A 26,314-nucleotide genomic window follows, 5' to 3' on the forward strand; every position below is an offset into this window, starting at 1 on the left:
GGCCATCCACTTACAGGAAACTTGCTCATTTTGCCACTCTTTTAGTGCTAGGGTGTTGCAAGAGAAAAAAAAATAAGCTCATACTAAAAGGTCTCCTAAAGCCTTCCTTTGAGGAAGAACTGGCTAGCTCTTCCTCCTCTGCTAGATCTCAGGGATCTAAAAAGGAGAAATCCAAATCCTCTAAGAGGCCCTCCCCAGCGCCGGCTGGTGTCTCGGAGCCGCCTCTTAAAATTACTAAGTCTGACAAAATTACTGCCTCATTGGCCCCACTGAGTTTGGAGCCGATTGGGGGTTCTACTACTGTGGTTACAGGGTCGGCACCAAGTTGTTCGGAGCCGACCACTGAGAGTATTCAATGGAGCCGATCTAGGGATCCTTTACCGGTCTCCCCTATGTTAGTCACCCATAGTGCAGAGATCCCATTCTCCTACTCGGTCTTCCAGGAGTTTATCGGAAGAAGATGTGGAGAGGGTAGTGCTGAGACTTCTGAAGTTGTCTGCCTTACCTAAATTGTTGTTGGCTCTGACCCAGTTAGTTCTGGGGCCACTTGAGTCCAACCCCCCTTCGGTGATTCCTCCTCCAAGCCATGCTGGTCTTTCGGAGCCGGAGTGTTTAGTACCGCTGGTGGAACCCTCTGTTCCAGCTCCCCCTGAGGTGGTTTCAGAGCCGGGTTCTGCTCCGACACTCTCGGTGCCTTCCATGGTGTCTAGGAGCTGAAGCTCCCCGGTTGGCCCCGACAGGGACGCCTGAAACTGAACCACTTCAGTTCCGAGCCTTCCTCTTGGTGCGTCGGCGAGGGTGAGCTCGAACCCTACATCTATCTTGGTGCTGATGGCTCTAGAACCGATGGCATCCTTGGTCTCCTCGGAGCCGAGGAAGTCTTCGGAGCCGAAGAGGTCAGCATTTGAGATGATGAGGAGTGTGCTGTCCCGATCATCAGCTCCTACCAGGGGTACCGACAATCTCCCCCCATGGCACCTACTTCTGTCTCAGCTCCTACTCCCTCTCTAGACAGCGGAGACCCACAGCCTCAGGAGCCACCGGCTGGTAGCCTCCATTCTTCTGAGACCTTCCCAGAATATCCTTCTGAGGAGCCCCCATGGAAGAGAACATGCAAGAGGAAGCATGTAGACTCCCAGGATGAGTCTCTTACCTCAGACACCGACCTCGAGGAGTCAAAAGGGTCCCCCAAGTTGTCCTCGGATGATGTCTGCTTCATAGACATCCTGGAAATCCTTAAGCAGAGGTGCGGTTGGCCCACTGTCACCCCTTTTGATGAGGAGTCGGTGTACCTGAAGTCTTTCGGGTCTCGACCTCCAGCCTCTTGGGTGTCTCCATCCTTCGATGAACTGAGGGAGCTCATTAGTCGGAAGGTGTAGGATACTCCTGATGCCATGGTTCCAGTCCCCAGGAGACTGAATAAGTTTCTTTCTGTGCCCAGGGAAAAGAATTATTTTATCTAAAGATGTTCCCGTAGATGCCATGGTGGTGGCGGCAGCCACTAAGAAGGAGCTAGCAGAAACAACTTCTTCTGTTCATCTGCCGAATAGAGTCTCGAATGATGGACAGATACGAGAAGCGTATCTTTTCGTCAGTGGCATTTACTCTTAGATTGCTGAACTACCTTACACACTTCATGAGGCCTCAGAGAGATCTCCTTAAGGAGTTAGATTCTCTACAGGGTACATGAACTGAGGGAGTCCCTGACAAGGTGTCTGCCCAGTTGTCCACCTTGAACTCTGTTGTCAACTTGTCCATGAGGCTTATCTCGTATGCAGCCAATGGAGCGAGTAGAGCAGCGGGTTCAGGAATTTCCCTTAGACGTCATTCCTGGATGCGTTTGTGTCATTTTGCGAAACCATTCAAGTCTACCTTTACCAATGCCCCCTTCGACGATTCTTCATTGTTTGGACCCAAGGTAAACGATACCCTCACCCGGTGTGAGCAAGAAGGAAAAACACTCTCTGCCGTGGGCGTACGTTTTACTGTCCCCTCTAGACCATACCCTAAGGGTCAGAGGTGGTAAAATGTCGTTCAAGAAGTCCCGGAGGTTTTTCCAAGACGCACAGGGTGACTTCTCCTTCAGAGGAGGAGGAGGAAATGGTAGACGTCGCCCTAGAGGCAGGGGAGGACCGCAAAACCAGGGAGGCTGCGATTCGTTTCTGGGCTGGCCTTACTAGCACTCCTGATGTGGGGACCGACTGTGCTTCTTTGGAGCCGGTCGGGGGTCGCATTTCTTTGTATCCAGAAGCCTGACTAAGTATCACTCAAGACAAATGGGTACAAAGAATTAATACCAGAGGTTATGTCATAACCTTTTCTCTGCCACCGTATGTTCCCAAGAGGATCCCAGATGTTCCACCCATTCACAGGGACCAGGCAACTGGTGAGGTCAGCAAGTTGCTGGCAGAAAGAGTCAACCAAACCGTCCCAGCAGACCAAATAGGATCCGGAACTTACTCCAGATTCTTTTTAGTGCCAAAATGTACAGGGAACTGGAGGCCCATCTTGGACCTCAGATTGAACGACTCAGTAAAGAAGGACAAGTTCCGGATGGTGACACTGTAGTCTATACTCCCTTTACTAGGGAAAGACACTTGGATGTTCTCAATAGACCTCCAAGACGCTTACTACCACATAAAAATGGACAGGGCATCGATGAGTCATCTATGCTTCTGGCTGGGAGTTACGTGCTCTGCCCTTTGGTCTCACCACAGCCCCCAGGGTGTTCACCAAGTGTATGGCAATAGTGACAGCTCACCTGAGACGTCAAGGATTCCAGGTGTTTCTGTATCTGGACGACTGGCTCCTGACCGCCCCCCACTAGGCATCTACTTCTTCACACCAGGGACGCTACCATTCAACTTTGTGCCCAGTTGGGGATTACTATCAATTTGGAAAAAATCTACCTTATTGCCTTCTCAATTTGTGATTTTTATAGGCGCAGAGATGGACACAGTAGACATGTTGGCTCGTCTTCCAGTAGAAAGGGCACAGAATCTGGTTCTTCAAATTCAACGTCTTCTCGCCCTACGAAAAGTCAAGACCAAGACTGTTCTGAAGCTTCTAGGGACCATGGCTTCAACCATACTACTAGTGCCACTAGCCAGACTACATGCGTGGTTCTCCAGTGGCTGCTGTCATCCCAGTGGTCCTTTCAACATCTACCATTATCTCATCACATACGGCTGACAGACTCTTGCAAGAAGGACCTCATTTGGTGGACTCAACCCAACCAGTTAACCACAGGCACTTAATTTGTCCCTTGCCAACTCGTTGCCACTGTAACCACATATACCTTACAGATAGGGTGGGGGGGCATTATCTAGGCAGGACTGTCCAAGGCACATGGCAAGCTCACAAGGCTCACCTGCATATCAACATTCTAGAGATGAGGGCGGTGCTCCTGGCGTTGCAAGCACTTCACAACCTTCTGCCTCTTGGGACGATTGCAATACAATCAGACAACATGTCGGTAGTATGGTATATCAACAAACAAGGCGGAACCAGATCATACCCACTCTGTCGAGAGGCTATTCAAGTTTGGAAATGGGCAATATCTTCCCAGCATTTTCTGGTTGGCAATGCACATTCCAGGGATAACCAACGTGATAGCTGACAAAACTCAGCTGGGTAATTTTGATGCCTCATGAGTGGTCTCTAAAACAGGAAATAACATAGCAGATTTTCCGCAGATGGGGACAGCCTTGCTGCGATCTCTTTGCCAGCCCGATCAATGCCAAATGCAGCAGCTATTTCTCCCTCATCCTCCCACCGGGGGAGTCACAGAGAGACACACTTGTTCACGATTGGCCCCTGGATCTCCTTTATGCTTTTCCTCCCTTTCCTCTCATACCCAAGGTTATTCAGAAAGTGAAACAGCTGGGAAGCAAACTGATCCTCATTGCTCCTTACTGGCCTCATCAGGTTTGGTTCCCCTTTCTCGGGCCTCTTCTCCTAGACTATCCTTGGATTCTGGACCCAGTGCCAGATCTCGACGCACATGTTAGGCATGCTTCATCCCACTTTACACACCCTCAGTTTGACAGCTTGGCTGCTCCAGTTCCGTCCCTAGTCAGGCTTCACGACTTTTCACCCTCCTTGACTCATATCCTAATGTCAGCTCATAAACCCTTCACTAGGAGATTATATTCTAGTAAATGGAGGAGATTCTCTGTCTGGGCTGAGAAAAAGAATGTTGACCCTTATACCGCCTCCTTTTCTGGTGGTTTTGGAATTCCTGTCTGAGCTTTTCCACCAGGGATCTGCAGCTGCCACTATCAGGGTTCAATTGGCAGCATTTTCTAATTTTCATCTAGGCATACAAGATTCTAATCTGATGTCACATAGGCTGTGCAAAACCTTCCTCAAAGGTGACACTTTAAGACCCCCATTTCACTTGTGGCTTCATGGGACTTGAATTTTGTGCTATCCAAATTGACGTCTCCGCCCTTTGAGCCTTTTCATTCATCGCTTTTGAAATTTCTGTCTTGGACAGCCTTGTTTCTGGTGGCAATCACATCTGCCAAACAGGTGTCAGAGATACATGCACTATCTGTAAAATCCCCTTATCTGATTTTTCACAAAGGCAGAGTATCTCTTCGGACTAATCCATCCTTTGTCCCAAAGGTCTGTTCCCATAGCATTTTGAACCAATCCATAGAACTTCCTGTGTTTTTCCCAAATCATTCCAATGCAGCAGAATACAGATTTCATCAGTTGGATGTTCATAGACAATTGCATTTTTTATTTGCACCGGATTAAGGAATTCAGGAAGTCAGATCAATTATTTATTTCCTTTTCCGAATCCAGGTCAGGTTTACCAATTTCCAAAGTGACCCTCTCAAATTGGATCTCTAGCTGTATTAATTTATTATTTATTTATTCCAGTTTGATGACCGGGGAGGTCCACTCGGCTCGGGGAGCCCATTTTCAGTGGAGGCCAGGGGAGAAAAGCTCCAACAATACATAGTTACATGAATAATTAATAAGAAACTTTGCATTACTGACAAATAAACAGGTAGCATTCATAAAGAAACAAACAATTACAATTTTGTTTAGGTGTAAAAGACAGGCAAATGGCCTTGAGGCTAGATTTTACAGTATAGTTATTTATACATAATACAAATTAGCAAGGTTAGCTAGGTGAGAGGTTAACCAGGAGTAAAAGTGGAGGAGACCTTGAGAGGTATAGGGTGAAGAGTACAGTTGCATTTCCTGTTTGAGTAAAGGTGAGAATGAAGAAGAGTTTTAAAGTTTTCGAGGTTATCGCAGGTCCTAAGAGTGGAGGGAAGAGCATTCCATTTTTTGGCTAAGGTGAAGGAAAGCAGAAGTTGACCAGCTGGGCGCTAGGGTTTGTGGATGGTGATTAGGTTTTGGTGGGTAGATCTAAGTGTTCTATGGGGCTATATGGTTGTAGGATATTGGATAGTGCAGGGCACTTGGTAGGTTGGAATAGTAGTATATAGGCAATCGTGATTTGGAGAAAGTCAAGTTGGTTATGGAGTTCAAGCCAGTTTAATGAGTGAAGGGAAGAACAGTGATGAGAGGAAGATTTGGCTTTGGTAGCAAATCTGGAGATTTTATTGTAACATACTTCTAGTTTGGAGGATAGTGAGGAGGATAAATTAGTAAGCAGAGGGGCGCCATACAGTAGAGAGGGAAGGAGATAAGTAGTGGCGAGAGTTAGTCTAGTAGCAGGAGAGAGGAAGTGGCTGTTTCTATAAAGTAGGCCGAGTTTTATGTGTGTTTTCTTTATGTTTAGCTGGATGCGAGTATTAAATTTTAGATGTTCATCAATGGTTACACCAAGAAGTTTGGCAGAGGGAACGACCTCTAAAATGAAGTTGTTATGGCTGGTTATTTGGAATGAGATTTTATCAATATGGGAGGACTTAGAAGGAGAGAATAGAAGGATTTTAGTTTTGTTAGCATTTAACGAGAGGTGATTTTGGAGCATCCAGTTTTCAGTAGTTGAGAAGGCTGTTTGTGTCAATAGTTGGAGATCTGTTAAGTTGGAGGCACAGCAGATCAAAGTAGAATCGTCAGCATATTGAACAATTTTAGTATTGGGTATGGCCTTGTAAAAGTAGTTAATAAAGATGTTGAATCGAACTGGGCCAAGTATGGATCCTTGGGGGTACTCCAGTGGGGTAGGACGGAAGGTGGAGGTGCCCTGGCCCCATTTGACAGGTTGGGACCTGTCGGAAAGATAGCTGGAGAACCAGGAGAGAGTTTTGTGGGAGAGATTGAGATTAGACAGATGATTTAGAAGGTGGGTGTGGGAGATGGTATCAAAAGCTTTAGATAAGTCCAGCAGAACTGAGAATACTAAATTACCGGAGTCACAGACTAAATTGACAGTGTGTAAGAAGGAGAGAAGGGCGGTGTTGGTACTATGTCCTGGGCGGAAGCCATGTTGGGTAGGAGAGAGTAGCTGGTGTTTGGTAAGGAATGGCAAGAGCTAAAGGTGGATGCATTTTTCAAAGAGTTTAGAGAGAGAGGGGAAAGGATGGCTATGGTGCGGAAAGTAAATACGTTACAGTTTTTACCACCCTTGTGAAGTGGAAGAATATATGCAGAGTTTGGGTACATAGGATTCAAGTAGGGATCTATTGATCAGGATGCTAATAGGGAGAGCAATACCATCAGGGGCTATTTTTAAGAAGGAGGAGGGAATGTTGTAGGGGGCATTGGAGCAAGGCTTTAGTTTAGAGAGTAGTTTCTTTATTTGGTAGGTGGAGATGGGTTTGAGTTTGAAAGTAGGGGGGAAGAGGAGGGAGAGGATGTTTGGTTGGGGTGGGGTTGAGAGTTGTTGTTGGTAAAGGTCTTGGTTAGCTCAGCAATAGAAGTGGTGAAGAAGATGTTGAATAGTGAGGCAATTTCAAGGTCAGATTTGCTGGTGTTGGGGCAGGGATTGTTTTTAGTACCTGGCCTAAGGAGAGAGTTGATAAGAGTTCCAAAATTTTGGAGTTTTTTTTGCATGATTTGTTTGCATTTTGATGTAGTAGGACTTTTTATCTTTGATAACTTGTTTTTTGGCAAGGTTTCTTAGTTGTTTGTATTTAAGTAAGATGCCTGGTTGTTTAGTTTGGAGGTATGTTTTCCGGGTTTTATCTCTTTGTAGCATAATCTTTTTGGTGTCTTTGGTAAGCCACATGGTGGTCTTAGTTTTTACTCTTTTTGTTCTTACTGGAGCTAGGGAGTTAAGGACATTTAAGAAAGTTGAATTGAATAAGTCAACGGCTGAGTCTAATGGAAGATATTTCAGGGGGTTCTAATTGGTATTCCTGAATGAATCAGAAAAAGTCGTAGGGTTAAAATTAGAGAGGTTCCGAGTGTGGATAAACTGGTGGGAGTGTGGGGGGGGGTGAGGGAAGCTCAATGGGTGAAGGCAGGGAGGTGGTCTCCTAATGGGTCTGGTATGACACCAGATTGTATCACTTTATTGGGATGAGATACTAGGATCCAGTCTAGTATGGAGCCTGGAGGTTGGTTTTGCTGGGTCTAGTGATGGTGTTAGTACGTTGAGTGTAGTTAAATAGATTGATTGACATGGTGGGGTTAGTGTTGTTGATTTTGTTCCAGTCTATATTTACATCACCCAATATGTAGGTTTCCAGTTTAATATTTGAGGAGGCCCAGGACAGGATGCCTTCCAGGGTGTTGGTGTTGTTACCTGGAGGAATATAGAGGGAAGTGAAGCAGATGCTTTTATGATTGTTAATTTTTAGAAGGCCTGCTTACAAGTTCAGCATTATTGAAAGAAGGGATGGAATTAGGATATGGAGTAAAGGACAGCTGGTTGGAGTAGACTAGTGCGACACCGCCACCTTGAATACTTAGGCGGTCAGATCGAAGTGATTGAAATCCAGGGGGAAGGAATTCAGTGTCACGTATGTGAGGTTTTAGCCAGGTTTCAGAGATGGCTACAATGTCAGGTGAGTTGTGAGTGAGCCAGGCATGAAAGTGGGTTGTTTTATTTTTTAGGCTTTGGGAGTTGATGGTGAGGAGTTTGAGGTATTTATTGGTGGAATTATTGTGGGAGCTAGTGTGGTTAGTAGGAGAGAAGTTTGATCTGGATTAGGGTGAATGTCACCGGCTAAGCAGAGGTAAGTGAGATAAGTTGTTTTGGTTTGTACTTAGAAGTGTCTGGTAATGAAAAGGTCTGGGTTTGTAGTATTTAGTAGTGATTGGGAGAAGTTTTACTTTGAAGAGGAGGGAAGGGTGGGAGGGAACTAAAGAGGCTGAGATGTTGTGGAAGTGTGTTATGTGGGGGAGGTGGGGGAGGCAGAGGTGGAGAGTGTAGATGGAAGTGAGTATAGAAGGTGGCATGGTATAGAGGAAGTAGGAGGATGATAAGGATGGATGTGGAAATAAAGGTTTTAGGAGTAGGAGAGTGCATTTGTGGGACCTGTTGGATGTAATAGAGAGGAGGTTAAGGGACTTAGGAGGGAAGGGGTGAGGTAGTGAGAGGTAGGTGGGGTGGAGGGAAAGTGTTGAGGATTGGTCGGTGGAGAGAGGGAGGGATGTTTAGAAGAGAATAAATGTAGGAGCACTGGGAGTGGGTGGGATTTGGGGATAGAGTAGGGGAGCGGAGTGAGCCTGCAGGGCGAACGGAGCGGGTCAGAAACAAGGAAATGGCAGAGCAAGTCAGCGAGGAACAATCAGTGAGGTGAGTAGTAAGCATAGAGCAGCAAGGCTCAGGAGTAATGTGTAGTTCTACTAAGAGAGATTGAAGGGGAGAAGGGAGGCTACAGAAGGTAGGGCAGGGCAATAGAGCAAGTAGGACAGACAAATATCCAGTAGCTTGATTTACTTTACAGTAAAATATTTAAAAGTAGGTTAATGCTATCATCTAGTGGACAGATCAGTTAACAGCAGAAGAGGGCTAGGCACCTACGAGGGGTAAGGGACTGGAGAGAGCAGGTTGAGTGGGCTCTGCGGTAGGCTGCTAGCATGCACACATAGTATTACAATATTGCTATTGGATTTGCAGACAACTTTCTAAAAAGCTACATACACTTAGGTTCTTTAGAGTGTTAGTATGGGTTCTGCTCAGGGGACCAGTACAGCACTGGAAAAGTAAGCGTTCACTTTAGATGGATGTCAGTCAGGAAATTCAGGAAATCTCAAGGCAAGATACACTAGGGAATAATATACACACGGCAGGACAAAACTTTGGTTCTTTTCAGTGTTAGTACAGGTTCTGCTCAGGGGACCAGTACAGCACTGGGAAAGTAAGTGTTTGCTTTAGATGGATGTCAACAGTCAGGAAATTCAGGATTCAGTTATTGGTACAGTTGTTTCATGCCACTCAAAAGTTGTACATATCTTGCATGAACAATACCATTAAATACTGCTTATCCAAATTTGGTCAATAGACAACAACAATGCACAGACAAAAAAATAAAATGCCAATTAATATTCTAGTCCCAAACTCAGACCAGTCTTTTCAGCTCGTCTTACTATCTTCAGCCGTTGAATTCAAATTTGGTTCATCCAACAGGTGACCATTTTTACGAAGCTATTATGTAGCCAAGATAATGAAGGTATGCCAGAAGTCCTGTGACTGTGGCTTCCAAAACTGCTCGTTACTGGTGTCTAATGGCCTTCCTTGTAATTCAGTTTCTGATGCTGAACTAATGACTCCAGGTGAAGAACTTGAAATCTGGGCACTTCTCCATAATGAACTTCCAGAGGTAGGAGTGCTGCCCGAATAAGACAGTTTAGGTCTCTTGGAATCACTATCCTGTTGATTGTGTAGTCTCAAATATGCTCCTAATGGCCTCACCGATTCATGGTACACAGAAGACTGAAATGAAGTGGAGGCTGATGGCAGTCTGTTAACTTCCAGACCACGATCGATTGTACGTCCCTGGAGTGTGAACTGTGGCAGATGCAAGCTTTACAGAGGTGTCTCTACTTTCATGTTCAGAATATCTACGGTCCACTCTAGGACTGGAAAAAATACTGGATTCTGTTTCCACTTCAAGTAGCAGCTTCTCACAAATCACATTTACACCTCTGAGGGTAGGCCTTTACCTTTCAAAATTAAGGCTCATTCTACGAGATCTCAGTCTACCCCTTCAGCCTTTCAAGCCAGGGTCCCACTTGAAAGTATCAGTGCAGCAGCAACTTGGGCTACTCCTCACACATTTATTACTCATTACAAATTGGATTTAAGCTCCAGGGTAGAGCATCCTTTGGTTCCACGGTACTCAGGAGTATTTTTCCTTGAGCCACCCAAGAATAAGGTGCTAGGGATGCTGTCCCATCAGTAAGAATGAAGGCGAGATAGGACTACAGAACATAAAGAAGTTATGTACTCACCATAACGTTCCATGTTTGTAGTCTATCTCGCCCTTCATTCTTACCAACCCACCCTCCTACCTCCATCCTGGAAGTATCTGGAGACAGAAAAATGTTGTCATCATCATTTACTGGAGACCTTTTATTATTGGCTTCTTTCTGTATGCTTGTTATTATTTCTCCTAGTTAGCAGCAAACAAGATCTGGGGATTGTACTGGTGCACCATGGGATACCTACATAGCCATGAGCCAACTAGAAGACTTCGAGCTTGTAAATAGGCCGAGTCGGAGCCGAGGATCGGCTTCAATCCCATCAGTAAGAATGAAGGGCGAGATGGACTACAAACATGGAATGTTATGGTGAGTACATAACTTCTTTTTTACATACACACACATAGATGCATGCATACATATGTGTATACATGTATATATGCAGATACCACATATAGAATTAAGGATCCAGTGTTCAGTTCTGAATCTGTTAACTGTATAGAGTTCTCATGTTCCACCTGTCCATTGTATGTTTTTTTGTTTGTTTCCTACCTTCCAAAAATATGTGCATTGATGGTCACTCACAAGTAATGTGTTTATTTTAATGTCATGTGTTTGTCCTTGTAGCCTTAGAAGCCTTAGAAGTGATTGAAAAGGTTCTGAGTTGATCATTGTACTTACCTGGCTAATAAGGTGCAAAAATTAAAAGGACAGTGTTGATTAGTTTGGTTACAGATACTTGGAACATCATACAACAGGATTTTGAGGTTAATAAGAAACTGGGGCATGACCTTTCCATTACCTTTAGAAGGGGTCCTAACCTTAAAAACTTGTTAGAGAGGGTTAAGAGGGTATCCCGGGGTCAACATGGTACCTTTAGGTGTGGAAGATGCTCTCAATGTAAGTTTATTAATACCTCTGACACTATCACCATTAGAGATAGAAATTATAAAATCTCGGGCCATTTTTCATACGACTCACAAGGTGTCGTTTATTGTGCTACCTGTACCCATTGTGATGCATTCTATATTGGTAAGACCGAGCGTAAGCTCAAACAGAGGGTCTATGAACACCAATATAGTATTGTTAAGTCAATAAATATTAATGCTCTTGCAAGACACGTTATGATGTTCCCAGAGCATAAATTCAGTTTTGTAGTCTTGCAGAAAATCAAGCAAAATATTAGGGGAGGGCCATGGTATTTGAGGCTCGAAGAGGTTGAACTTGAATGGCAGATACGGACTTTAGCTTACCTATTTCCTGGACTTAATGAACAAATATCTATCAAGTGCCTCCTTAAAAAGAAAGCCCTTAATACATGAATTAGCAGTAGGTATGAACATATATCTTCAATATTGGTCAAGTAGTAAAAGTTACGAAATTGTTTAGGAAACTTATGTTATTGGTATATATATGTAAATTTGGATATTATTTATTTTTATTTTCATTCTTATTTTCTATTAGGTTATATTATTGTTTTTACCCAGATATTTTTATATATTATTTTGGATTTTTAAGATGGGTTAAATTGGGTGTAGTACAATAAGATTTAATGGGATTTGCACTTTGTATTTAGTTTGTATAATAGGTACCCGATGATGAGATCTCGGCTTAGTAGGTTGGTTTTTTAAGTTATGTTTTTTAAGAGAAGTTTTAATTGGATAATTTTCATGGTAATTAATTAGGACACTTATTGAGTGTTTGTGTATATAATCACTGGGGGTTATTTACGATTTGTTTGAATCTGGTCTGAAGAAGCTGGCGCATTTTGGCCGGTGAAAGCGCTTACCATCATTTTGCGAATAAATGATTCTTGTTTTAGTAGCCTCCTCGCCCTGCTTTTTTGTGGATTTACTGGTTACACATACTTAAAAACCTCAGTTACTATAAGGACATGAAAAGTAGAGAGTAAGTAAAAGTATTGACTGGAATTATTATAGCTTTATTGTTTGTGCTCACCGTCTGCCATTATTTATTTTTCTGGACAATCATTAGTACAGTTGTAGTTGTTTAAAGCACAAATTTGCACATTACATTGAGTGCGAGTACCTGCAGATTTCAGTCATTCTAGGCATGCTTCACAGTTGTGTATATGACAGATTTCACAAAAAGTATAAATTTTAAATGTTACTCTGTCTCCCTTCTCCCCTTTGTCGGTGCGTAGATGAAGACGTTGAAAACTTTGATGTGAAACAGTTGTCTGATGATGTCTTGCGGAACATAGAAGCTGACAGCTACTGGTGCATGAACAGACTTCTTGATGGCATACAGGTAATGAAAGTTGTTAGTAAGGCTTAACAATTTGCATCACTTAGTTAAAGGTCAGCCTTGTATTATCAATCAGTTTTGTTCCTACAACTTCCACTTGCGTACTGTAACTCTTGAGGAGGCCATTTCAGACAAATGGTCTCACAAATACACTTGCGCCTAGAGTTATCTTAGCCATTTTACAAAAAATAAAGTGAAAACATGAGCCTGACAAGTTCAGAGACTTGGTGAAGGTTTGCAGGTGAGCTGAAAACTGTAGTATGGGAGTAGCTGGCTAGAGGTGAATGTTAAAATATGTGAGTTTTTTTTTTTTTGCAGCGGGTCTAGTTGCTAGTACTGACTGCTAGGCTGATGTGTTCCTCTTACTGGCTGTATTTTAAATGCCTTCTAATGTACTGCAGTTGTGCTGGCAGTAACTGTTTAGATGTCAGACTGCATACTTGACTATGACTTGTATGTATGGCTGCCTGTTTTCTGTCATAGCCATTAAACTCATCAGCACTTGTGCCTGAGATGCGTGATGGTATGAATTCTGTTAGTATTGTAACTGTAGCAGTGTCAAAACATCTCCTGATGGGAGTGCATTCGTAAGCTTACAGCCTCTTTCTGTTTGAGACTGTGACTGTATTCAAGCTGTGTACTGTTTGCCAGTTGTAATAGTTAACCTGAACCCTTGCTTTTTGTTAGTTACTACTTCAGTGTCAGATGTCTGGCAAGGGCATCTGATGAGTGAGGCTGTTTGCCTAGCAGTGATACAAATGAATCTCTTGATCATCGGTCTGAATGCCTACGTCCTTGTAGCCAGTCCAAACGCATCTCTTGATCATCGGTCTGAATGCCTGCTTCCTGTTTGCTCATCTCTAACCCATTTCAGATAAGTGCCCCTTTGGGGTTTCATTTTTTTTCTTGATTTTTGGTTCCTTCTGGGGGTTAATGTCATCCAGGAAGAGTAAATGCCAGTGTGAGAGACAGATTCCCCATAAAGACCACCACGAACAGTGTTTACTTTCCCTAGGTGCCTCTCACAACCATACGACCTGCGCTATCTGTCAGGCTTTCATACCAAAGACTGTGAAGTAGGCTTTTTTCCCTTGCTTTTGTAGCTAGAGAATCAGAAACTTAAGCTTCTTGCTAAGGATACCATGGAAGGAACTTCCTGTCCCGCGGGTAAGCCTTTAGGAAGTTTAAAAAGCCAAGGCTGTAATCTTCCACTGTCCAACCTCTGCCAGGCGTTTTTCCTGGGGTCACTGAGAGCCTGGAGGTTTGCCTAGCTTTGTTCAGATTCCTCTGTCGCGACCAGATAGGAGGCTGGCGGGGGTCCGCCTTTCAACACATCCAATGAGACTTTGTAGACATCCATTTTGGATATTCAGGGGAAAACGCAGTTTATTATTTTCAAGGGGCCTAGAATGTTCCTCAGATTTTAGTTAGGGAAGAAATCACAGCTTCTGTAATTAAATGCCGTCCTGGTTAAGAGCCTTCTAAGTTTTACAGGGCATATATCCCATTAAAGAAAAAACAAAAAACTAAACGTGTCCCTCCTGCTCCTATGGATTGACAGAGTGAGTGGCAGACCTTCACTTAGTGTTTGTTCAGTGGTTTGATTACATTAGAACCGCCTCAGGGGTTTCTGTTCCAGCCCCCCCTTGGTCCTCTACTCTCCTTTAAAGGCTCATGGAACAGGATTCCCCTGAGGAGGAGTTGGATTTTAATGAGGAATCACTTGCTTACTCTTCCCAGATTATTTCTCATTTGGACTATAGGTCAGAGGAAGAGGAATCTAACAGTCTTTGATACTCCCTTCGAATAAATTTTTTTTGGAGGCACAATCTCCAGGATGATAGAATTTTTTAAATGGGATTGTGCTCAAGTCCCTGAAATCTACAATAGGTACTATGAGTTGCTGCAGATGGAATCTCCAAAATCTTCTGCTATTCCTCCTGGTGTGGTGACTTTGTTGGATGCATTTTACAATGTCTGTAAAGCTCCTGATTTTCTGCCCCCTGGCTCCCAAGAAAACTGTTAGGTTTTATAGGGTGCTGAAGGACTATAACTTTTTGTATAAATGTCCTGCTGCTGACCTCTCAGTGGTGTCTGTAGCCCAAGCCCTCTCATTTGCTTCCTTTACCCAAGTTACTGCCTTCTGATAAACATAGTAGAACCATGAAAAGGCTAGGTAAGAAGGTTTACACCTTGGCTTTTAGGGCTATTAATTATCAGACCCGTATGTCCAGGTATGTGTTGGCCCTTCTTTCTCAGGCTTGTTGGGTTATTTTTGATCTCCCATACTCTGAGGGTAAAATTACAGCTCTTTCCCTGTTAGGGACTTCCTGTCAGATGGTCCGTCATTCCATCAAGTGTAGTTATGATGCAGCAGATAGCTCTTCTAGGGCTGCTGTTTTTGGTTTAGTGATATGCTCATAGGAAGTCACTAGGCTATTGGCCTTAGGACCTTTATAAGTCTAGTCATGTTATACTCTTGTTCCCTTATTGACCAATTTTTATGGTCTATATTTGCAGTGTGAGTCTATGATCAATACCAACTGCCCTTATCCAAGAGGTACATGGGTGACACCCCTGGGTAAATTTACGGTCTCCCATCCAGTTGTCTAAGTTACACTTAAGTAGGGTCATTGAGGAGCTCGGTTTTATGTGAACTGGGTGTTTGTTCCAGAGGACTGGCAATCTCTCGGAGATGTATCTTTCTGTCCAGCATGTCCTATTAATGTCTCAGGCTAGGTTAAGATTCGTAGAGTGAGTGAATCTTGTCCCATTTGACTTGCAGATGTGCAGCATTTCCATTAGGGCAGGGTATGAGACTGCTCTGTAGGCTAGGCTCTCAGCAGCCTATAAGATACAGACGAGGAGGTATTCTTGGTTTTGACTTCAGCCATTGCCTGATGATGTCAGGGCTAAGTTGATGGATGTCCTCTTGATAATAAACACTTGTTTCTGGAAGCTGCTGCTGTTTCAAGTCCCTTCAGCATAAGAGGAAGGCCTTACAGGAACCCAAAGGTGTTTCATTCCTGTTCCTAATTTGAAAGAAACTACCCCAATAAGCCTGTCTTTGTTTACAGGCAATCTCATCCTCCTACTAAGGGCAAAAAGAGTGGTAAACAGGCTCCTCCTTCTAAGGCTACTCAGACTTCAGGGACTCAGAAAAAACAGGTGCTGTCTGACTATCCATCTCGTCCCAGCCACGTTACTCTTTCTCTTCTCCTTTCTCTCTCTCAATCTTCCTGTTTGGCTTCAAGATTACTCAGGATTTTTTGGTTCTGTCCATTATTCGTCAGGGGTATTTCATGGTGTGGAAATCCCATCCCCCTTTTATGGGCATTCCTCAGCCTCCTCGGGAACAACTTCCTTTTTTCCCCAGAGGTACTTCGAGAACTTTTGACTCCAGGTACTATTCAAGAGGAGCATGTGTCCCAAAGAGGGGGGGGGTCTCCAGAATGTTTCTAGCTCCAAAAAAAGAGGGTATTTGGAGACCAGTTTTAGACCTCTCTCATCTAACCACTTTCCTGAAGGTGCCCACTTTTCAAATGTTGTCCCTTCAGACTCTGTTTCCTATTTTTGCTTCCTCAGGCTTGTATGGTGTCTTTGGATCTCAATGATGCTTATCTCTATATTGCGATCCATCCTCTTTTCAGGAAGTTTTTGCATTTCTCTGTTGTTTTCTGGCATTTTCAGTTCTCTGCTTTGCCCTTTGGCCTTTCTACTGCCCCAAGGGTATTCACCAAATGCCTCACTCCTTTAAATGCTTTTTTCAGGCTTCGGGGATCCAAGTATTTCCCTACTTGGATGACCTGCTGATTCAGGCCTCCTCTCCAAAGATCCTATTGCAAAACCTTCATTTTGCCATTTCCCTTCTTCAGAGACTGGAGTTCACAATAAACTTCAAAATGTCTTCTCTGACTGCTCCTCAGGATCATGTTTTTCTAGGTTGCAGGATTCAGGCGGTGCATGTTGGCATCCCTGCCTCCTTCCAAGGCCTTAACTTTCATTTTCTTTTTTCAAACACTTCTTCCTCTGGCCTCCATTACAGCCAGGGAGGTTCTGAGAGCTCTGGGTTTCATGGCATCCACTATTCCTATTCTCTCTCTGACCAAACTCCATATGAGAAAGTTTCACTGGTTTCTAATGTCAGTTTGGCTTCAACATGCACGTCTACTAGACTTTGTAGTTCCTGTTCTTCCTTGTCTCAAGAAGGAACTTCACTGTTTGATCCATCAGTTTTCTAAATCCAGGGCTCCCTGTGCACCCCCTCTTCCCTCTCAGGAACTGTTCATAGATGTTTCAGATGTGGGATGGGGGGCAGTTTTTGGCTCCCTAAAGGTACAGGAGGTGTGGTCACCTTTTCAGCAGAAGGAGCACATCAGTGTCAGAGATAAGAACTCTTCTGCTGGCTCTTCAGGCTTTTCATCCTCTTTTCTCCCCAGGACCTCTCAAGATATTTACAGACAGTACCACAAATCTTTTATGGCCAACATCCAACAGCAGCATATGTGCGACGTACCACGCACCCATAGTGGTAAAAGTCTTTCGTATACTGGCCAATGTCGGGTCATCGTGGCAGGCAGCTTCCTCATGTTAAAAATGCTGCAACAGGGAAGAGAAGGATATCGTTATGGTAAGATTTTACACATTTGTACCTTCCCTGTATGCCCTGAACTTCAGTTTTTCCAACTCTTTCAGCTAGAGTTGTTGCAGGTCACAAAAATGAAGTTGCCTACCGAAAGTAGTTTGGCCAACAAAATTCTGTTCCTGTCATTAGCGAGACAATTTTTCAGTTGCGTAGGCAATGTATAACTAGATGTTAAAGAATTCTTATTTTAGTTATATGCCTACCTGGCTCTGTCTGAGGTTTTTTGTATTGCGGGCTGTGTTGTGAGCTTGTCATTTTTGTTTTGTATCTATCAGGGGTATCTGTTGTGCGACTGTGTGTACTTGTTTTATTAGTTATGAGGGTGTTAATAGATGTGGTATTAGGATGTCCATTCTCATCAGCAGAACAAAAACCGCAGGCTTTGTCACCTTAGCATCTAAAACTTTCCCAGACTACTAGTTCCTTCCCTTTGTCCATTTGTTCTGGTTCCTTCCCTTTGTCCATTGTTCTGGTTCCTTCCCTTTGTCCATTTGTTCTGGTTCCTTCCCTTTGTCCATTTGTTCTAGGAGCTGACTACTTCTCTAAGTCTCTAGCTGCAGATTTGGAAAAATATCCAAGGATACATTATTTTCTAGAAGCTATTTTGTGAGAAAAACTCCAATTTTTAGAGTCTTTGCTGTATATTTCTGCAGTTTGTACTGCTGTCTGTCATTTGATCTGTTATTCAGGGCCGGTCATTCTAATTTTGCTTTTTGGGGCACATGTTTACGTTACCCTCCCCTAGGATTCTGAGTTCTTTAGCAATACCTTGGCATTTGTTCTTTGTGTTTCGTGCTGTGCTGTTCTCATTGAAAAAATACATGCTTTGCAGTTATCCCACTAAGCCATTTTGGTTACTTTCTGTATTTCTTCCAGTTATTAGTAGCTGTTTCTAAGTGGTTGGCTGATAAAAAAACCTTTAGTCTTCTGTGTTTCATCAGTCTTTTGATATTTTTGTCTCAAGTGGTAGATTGCCTTCTTAAATGTAAAGTAAAGCTTTTTAAAATATTCTAAGTTTGAACTAAATTCTTCCTGACTACTAGAAACAGATTATGCATCATCCTTCTCTAGAAGGAAAACACTAATGAAAAAATGTTATATCTGTGAGTTATTAGATCTGCAAACCTTATGTAACAGAAAAAAACACGCTGATTTTGAAAAGCTTAAAAGGTAGCTTTACGTCCATACCCAGTAAATTCTTTCACCTTGGACACAATCTTGGGCTCTTGTCCATAGTCCAGAGACTGAGCTTAAATCTCTTGACTTCTGCAAAGCTTAACAGAAAGATAAGGACAACTAGAAAGCACAAACATATGGAAAATACAGTTTTATGGAGGCTTCTCTTGTCAGTAGAAAAATACAAAGTGGTGCATTATTGTATCTCTTCCCGTCACTCCTTCTATTGAATCTGAACTGTAGGTAATTTTGTTAAGTTTTCACCTGTTAGGTTAATTGGACCAAAAAGTCGTCTGTAGTGTCTTATGCTGACACACACACACACATTTCCATCCAGTTCTATATCTACCAAGTCTTTCATGTCTTTCTGTAATCACTCAGTTACTGTGAACATAGAAGATGTCGAAGACCTTTTTGAACTTGCAGCAGGAAATGTGTTTAGCTTTTTCTTCCCCAGGTACCAAGGTGAACTGAGGCACATTTACCCTGCCCACATATTTTTGTCCTTTTGTGATTGTGCTCACTGGCCGCTGTTCCCATGCCCTTTCTGATGTGGCCAGTCCCTACCCTGCAGCCATTGGTGTCAGCAGATACATCAGCTTCAGATGTGGCTCTGGCTTAGAGACTGCAATCTTTGGATTTGACACCTTCTGCATCAGTGATATCATCAGTGTTGATGGTTTAAATGTTGATATTTTCTGCATCTGAACTTCTATGGCCTAAGAACATGGGGTTGGCCAGTCAGAGTCGATTTCAATGGTGACATTGTCAGGATCATTGCTGGTCTTGGCTGTTTTGACTTTTGAGTTGTAAGCTTTGAGGTCTTTGATGTAGGGATTTAGCTCATTGGGTTCATCAGTCCTGTCATTCAGAGCTGAATAGCTAGAGTCAGCCTTAGTGCCCATTGTTTGTATCAGTTTTTATGAGCTTTGACCCTGAGCTGTATGGCTGGGTACCCTCAGCCACAAGTGTAGCCTTAACTTTGATACTGCAGACTGTACTGGATGTGCTGTCCTCAGTCCCTGTACCTATGCAGTCGTCCGCCTCGACCACATTCATTTTCTTTCTTGTTCCTTCAACTGCTGTTTTGCTCTTGGCAGTAGAAGAAAGGATCCAAAAAGAGACTTGCAGAATCAACAATAATGCACCTGGACCTAGCCCAGGTTCTTTATCCTCCTCCTTTAACCCATCTGTTGCCCACTTAATATACAGATAATGGCAATTCTCTCCCTCAACATGCAAACCCAAGTGCAGGGAAATTCAGGAAATTGTAAGGTGTGTGTGGGAGGAGGATGGCCACAGAATCCTTACCTTCTCCAAAGAAGATCCTACAAGAAGTCTTTTAGATCCCTTTCCCACTTTTTCTTGGTGGCGCCTGCTGCTATGATGGTAGCTGCTGTTAGGAGTTCATGGGAAGAACCCCCCAGTGTTGTGACAGCTGTTCAAGGAGGCCAGACAGGATCCTGGAATCCTTGGAATGTTTGGGTCCAGACTCTGTTATCACTTCAGCAGCCCTTAAGAAAGCTCTCACTAAACAGTACCCTGCTATCCGCCCTTCTGGAGGAGAATCCAGAGTGGTGGACGGAGTTGGGAAGTAAGTTTACATGCCTTCTGCTTTTACTTTGAGACTGTTAAACTACTTGTCAGCTGTATTGCATTTTCATCAAGAACTATCTGAAAATATGCCCCATTCACTGAAAAAGTTGATGAACAGAGACCTCAAGAATAAGCTGTACTCACAGTGCACAACTGTCTTAATTCCAGCTTCAGTGTGTACCTGACACTTAATTCAGACTTTGGTGCAGCTGCTATAGCATCATTTGTTAACAGTAGCTCTCTACCTTCACACATGGGTGCACCTTGCCGATTTTGCTGAGGATTCCAAGGTGGTTTTCCTTATTGCCCCCTTCGATGGATCGACCTTATTTGTTCTAGTAGTTAAGGAGAGGCTGAAGAATATGGAGAAAGAGACAAACCCCTTATACCTGTTGGCATGAAATTCCAGACTTCACAACACCTGTTTTCAGGAATGTAAAACAATCCATGGTTTCTCTGTTACCAACATGTCCAGCAACAAAGCCGTCAGTAGTCTGTGAGGAACCACTGAGGTTATGAGAACTTCCAGAACAGACATCAGCCCAAAAGCAATAGTCTTCCTTATGTTCAATTCTCTGAGGCTTTGCTTTACTGCCCCACTTTTAGGGGGTGATTGTCCTTCCACTTGCCTGTGTGTGTCTGGCCATCATGCAGGGCAAGTGGATTTGGACAATAATATCCAGAGTCTATAAGATTTCCTCCACAACTTACCCACTGCCTTCTGATGCCAGATTTCACGCCCTATCAAAGAGTGCAGCAGTTAGAGGTGCTAAATCGCATTAGCAAAAGAGCCGTCTAAGAGATCCCATGAGACCAGAGAATATCCAGATGTTCTTTGTGTTGCAGTGTTGCAGTCATCACATTTGGATTATCTGCTTGCAGTAGCCCTCAGTTGGCCTGATTAACAAAGTCTTGGGTCCTACATCGGTTGTTGTACCTTCTTCCGTGACATCAGGTCATCAGGTGTATAAAACATGCAGTCGACACCATTACATCAGTCTTTCTTGCCTTGCGGTGCCCGAAGCAGAAGTAGTTCGCAAGTGCTGGTCGGCCGACTCCTGAAATTTTCGTTTTCGAGTTTCAGAACCGAAGTCTTTAACTAAAAGCCAAGTACCCCGTTGGGGAAACTTTTTCTTGCTCTAAACCGATGTCAGTAAAATTAAATAATTGCATTACTTGTGGAAAGCCAATACCTCCTAAAGATTTTCATTCGTACGGTATTCCTTGCCTAGGCCCTGACCACAACATACCTCGCTGTCGGTTTTGTGCCTTACTTAAACCATGAACTATCCATCGTCGGTATATTTTCACCTCTAAATATTTTGGTGCTGAGTTCAATTATCCTGATATGTCTTCGGTAAGCCATCAGACTACCGACATTCCAAAAAAATGCAAAGATAAAAACAGAGGTAGGCTGCCTAGGTCCAAAGCTGCCGACGACGCTTCTACTAAGCCAGTCGCCAGTTCTCCGGTACTCAATGAGGTGCTTTCGCAGCCCCTGATACCTGGTACTTCAGATTTGCAGGCCTCTACTGAGACCCATTCGGAGCCGTGAGATGCTTCAACTGTGGAACCTGCGGATGTCTCTACCTTGGATGGATCCGGAGCCACTGTGCAGGCACCAGCTTCTGAAGGTGTATTCAGGCCTACTGATTTGCGTATTAAACCAACGCCATCTTCTTCTTCAAGGCCTAAAACCGACCGCATGGTCAGGCCTCTATGCCTAAAAAACAAATAATAAGAATGGCTGAAGACCTTATTACTTTAATCAGGGGAAGCCAACCTTCCCCCTCTAAGAGACCTTGGACTGAGTTTGCTTATGATACTTATGACCAGGATTCTGAATTTTCTATTTCCTCTGATGACCATGATTTACCCTTATCTACCTATGAGGATTCTGATGTTGAGGACTCTATTCCCTCTGCCCCCCACCCCCCGAGGATTTATCTTTTGATTATACCTTGCATACTCTCAGGGAGCATTTTCATTGGGAAAGTCAGGATTTCACTGATTCTATAAAGAGACTTAGGGATTTCTTACTCCTGCCCCAGCACAGGCCTTTAGCCATCCTGTACTAGACATTGTTGATGCCTTTTTGGAATCTAGCTTGGCCCCTGACTCTCTACCTCCTGCTCCCAGAAAACCTGATAGATATTACAGGGTCCCTGACTCTCTCACAAGTTCCTTTTTAAAAATCCTACTTCGGATCCTGAGACCATTTCACAGGGACCCAAGGGCATTAAAGCTACTACTGCCAAAAATCCTACCCCCTCTGCTAGAGACTCCAGGGCACTGGATAGATGGGGGAAGAAGGTATACACTTCTACAACTTTGGCCATTAGGGCCTTAAACTGCCAGTTTCATATGTATAAGTATCAGCAGCATATTATTGGATTGCTTATATAGAAAATGATGTTGATTCCTGATTGTGCTGAAAATAAGGATTTACAGGATTTACTGCATTCAGGTGAACAAGCTGGAAAACATACTTTGCAATGTGGTTTTGATTCACTAGAGGCATCTTGCAGGGCTGCAGTAACTGGGTCTGTACATAGAAGGCATGCTTGGCTTAAGGTGCAATCCTTGCCAGATCATGTTAAAGCAAAATTACTGGATGCTCCCTTAAACCAGGACCGCCTGTTGTGCAACAAGGCAGAAGAAGTTCTTAAAAAGATGGAAGAAAAAGCTAAATCTATGCAAACTGTTTGATTTTTACAAGTACAACTTCCAAGGTTTACTAGGCATTGGTCCTTTCCTGCCTCTTCCAGACCTTCTCAGTCCAAACCCAGATCCAGCAGAGCTCCCAAGCTTCAGTCCCAGGGTACTCACAGGACTAAGCAGTGGGGGGCCTCCACTTCCAAATCTGGGAATAATAAAACTCTCCCTTATGGTAAACTGTCTCAATGACTTATTTTTAAAACTTACAAGCACTTCTCAACTGACTGCCCCTTTGGGGGGAAAGATTGCTCTTCATGCAAAGAACTGGGAACTCATACCCAGGACAAATGGGTTTTAAATATAGTGTCCAAGGAATACAGATTTCACTTCCACACATTACCAACACCAAGCGGGTGGCCAGATCTACCTCCAAATCAGTGGGCAGAGGCTCAAAAGCAAGTACTTTCTCTCTTAAGCACGGGGGCTATTCAGTTGGTACCAGAAGAGGAAAAGGGACAAGGTTTCTACTTGAGAATTTTTCTGGTACCCAGAAAGGACAATTCATGGCGTCCTATCCTGGACCTGTCTGCTCTAAACACCTTTTTGGTGATTCCAAAATTCAAGATGCTGACTCTTTGCTCCCTATGGTAGGCAAAGATGCCTGGTTGGCAACACTAGATTTAAAGGAAGCATACCTGCATATCCCAATCAGGGAATCTTGCAGAAGATATCTACACTTCAAAGCAGGCTACACGCACTACCAGTTCTCTGCACTGCCCTTTGGCTTATCTACAGCACCCAGAGTATTCACAAAGTGCCTAGCTCTAGTCATTGCATTTTGCAGGCAAAGAAATATTCAAATATACCCATACCTGGATGATTGTCTAATTCAAGCAGAAAGCCAGGACATACTTTTGAATCATCTGGCCTTTGTACAAAGGGTGCTAACTTGTCTGGGGTACACCATAAACAAAAAGAAATCACACCTGGTACCCTGTCAACAAATTATATTCCTGGGAGCAAGCTTAAATACAACTTCCCAGATGGCTTTCCTCACGTCAGAGAAACAAATTAATTTGACAACCTACTTCAAACAAGTGGCCACAAAAACCATGCTGTCTGCAAGGCAAATACTACAAGCATTAGGGTTCATGGCCTCCTGCGTTCTTCTAATTCCATATGCAAGACCGCATATGAGGAAACTACAGTGGTATCTAAAATGTGGTGTCAACATTTTCAGTATCTAGAAGCAATGATTCCTATCATACCTTGCCTACGCCTAGAGTTCCTTTGGTGGACGGAGGCCTGCCACCAAAACAAGGGACTACCATTCACACTACCCCCTGCCACCCAAACCCTAACAACAGACGCATCAGACTATGCATGGGGGGGGCTCACCTGGCAGGGAAGTGCATTCAGGGCAAATGGAACTCAAGTCAAATGCACCTGCATATCAATCAAAAAGAAATGTTAGCTGTACAGTGCTCTGACAGCCTTCAAGGACCACATTCTTCCAGGACAATTAATGGTAAAGATGGACAACACCACTGTTATGTGGTACATAAACAAGCAGGGGGGCTACACATACTTACCCCCTCTGCAGACTAGCCATGGCATTGTGGAACACAGCCCTGAGCTACCAAGTGCATCTACCAGCTCAATTCCTGCCAAGAAAACTAAACACACTGGCAGACAAACTAAACAGAAACCTCATGGACCCACACTAGTGGAAACTGGAACCAAGGATTTTCAACATGTTGACAAGCAAATGGGGGAGCCCAGATATACACCTGTTTGCCACCTCCCAGAACTATCAATTGGACAAATTTTGCACAAGGACTCCCCACAAACAAGCTTGGAAAGTATGCCGTGTCCTTTAGCTGGAAAAAACTATCAGTTTATGCCTTTCCTCCTCTGCCTCTGCTCTCCAAAGTACTACTAAAGATCAAACAAGACAAATCAAGGACAATTTTGATTGCACCAGACTGGCCACGACAACACTGGTACCCCCTCTTGCGCAGTGTGTCACTGTTGGCCCTATGGCACCTGCCTCAGACTCCTACCCTATTGTCTCATCAGTAGAACCAGATTCTGCACCCTCAGCGTCACACACTGAACCCAGCAGCCTGACTCTCTCCTTTACCATCCCTCAGTAAACCAGTGATGGATATCATTTTAGAGGCAAGAAGGCCTAGTACTAGAAAATCTTATGCTGAAAAATGGAAAAGATTCTGTGCCTGGAACCAGTTTCAAGGGATGAGCACAGTAGTGCCCAATTTACCTCAGATTTTACAATACTTAACCGAGATACTTCACAAGGGCCTGTCTTTCTCCTCCATCAATATTCACACCTCAGCTATTTCAGCTCATTATAACACAGAACCTCCCCTCTTCTCTCATCCACTGCTCAAGTAGTTCCTCAGAGGGGCCCAAAATTTATGACCACCCAGGAGAGCTCCAACTCCAGCCTGGGACCTTAATTTTGTATTGGAGAAACTCAATCTTCCTCCTTTCGAGCCAGCTGCTACTGCAGACTTAAAATTCCTTCCTTGGAAAACAGCTTTCCTTTTAGCAATCACTTCAGCAAGAAGGGTATTGGAATTACAGGCCCTTATGGCAGTGGAGTCTTTCATCATCTTTCATGTGGACAGGGTGTCCATCAGGACCAATCCCTCCTTCATGCCCAAGGTGGTATCCAGTGTGACCCTTAATCAGTCCATTCATTTGCCAGCCTTCTTTCCTAATCCACAGAACAAAGGGGAACGGATACTGCACTCCATAGTTGTGCACAGACAACTTAGATTCTACTTGGACAGGACTAAACCTCAAAGGAAATCTGAGCAAATGCTGGTGGCATTTGCTGCAGGAGCAGAGGGGAAGGCTATTTCAAAGTAAACCATTTCCAAATGGATAGGCCATTGCATTCATTTCTGCTACAAGCACCATGGAAAACATAGCCCCCAGGGTATCAGACTCCACTCAACCAGGGCTGCATCTACCTTTACAGCCTTTCTCAGAGGCGTTCCTACCAGGGACATCCTAGAAGCTGCTACCTGGAGTTCTGTACATACCTTCACAAGCATTACCATCTGCCAGTTTTCTCTAAATCCAGAGCTGGCTTTGCCACTGCAGTCTTGCAGGGCCTTATAGCTGGTCCTAATGCTATCTAAATTCCTCCTCCAATCCTTAGCTTTGGGAATCTACCCAAATGTGATGACTACAACAGTGAAGCATGAAGAACATAGTACAGTTGTGTACACTTACCATAAATGTAGACGTTCCAGTGTATTCACTGTTGCAGTCCTGGTTACCCTCCCTCCAACCCCCTTACTTCTTTTGGCTATACCTCTACTCTCCTTTACTATGCTCAAAAACTTTTTGGTGTATTTGCTTTTTTGTTTGAGGTATATCCTTGTTTATTTATAGATTTAATTGCTTCCCATTAGGGGGGCACCTGACATCTAGGGCAAGAAAAACTGATGTAATGGCTTTGGCTGCATGTTTTATACCCCTGATGACCTGACGTCACGGAAGAAGGGACAGCAACCGACGCAGGACCCAAGACTTTGTTAACCAGGCCAACTGAGGGCTACTACAAGCAGATAACTCAAATGTGATGACTGCAACAGTGAATACACTCGAACATCTACATTTATGGTAAGTGTACAC

General features: G+C 43.8%; 1 protein-coding gene across 1 annotated transcript in view; it reads left to right on the forward strand.

Annotated features, from left to right (window-relative positions):
• TBC1D22B (TBC1 domain family member 22B) overlaps positions 1–26,314 on the forward strand; it is a 1,162,021-nt gene that overhangs the window by 743,950 nt on the left and 391,757 nt on the right. Inside the window, exon 9 of the mRNA XM_044076529.1 lies at positions 12,467–12,573. Within this exon, the coding sequence (XP_043932464.1) occupies positions 12,467–12,573 (107 nt within the window). The remainder of the gene's footprint in view (positions 1–12,466; positions 12,574–26,314) is intronic.

The sequence above is a fragment of the Protopterus annectens genome, chromosome 7.part0 (assembly GCF_019279795.1).
Source record: "Protopterus annectens isolate FY-2018-M chromosome 7.part0, PAN1.0, whole genome shotgun sequence".
NCBI lineage: Eukaryota > Metazoa > Chordata > Ceratodontiformes > Protopteridae > Protopterus > Protopterus annectens.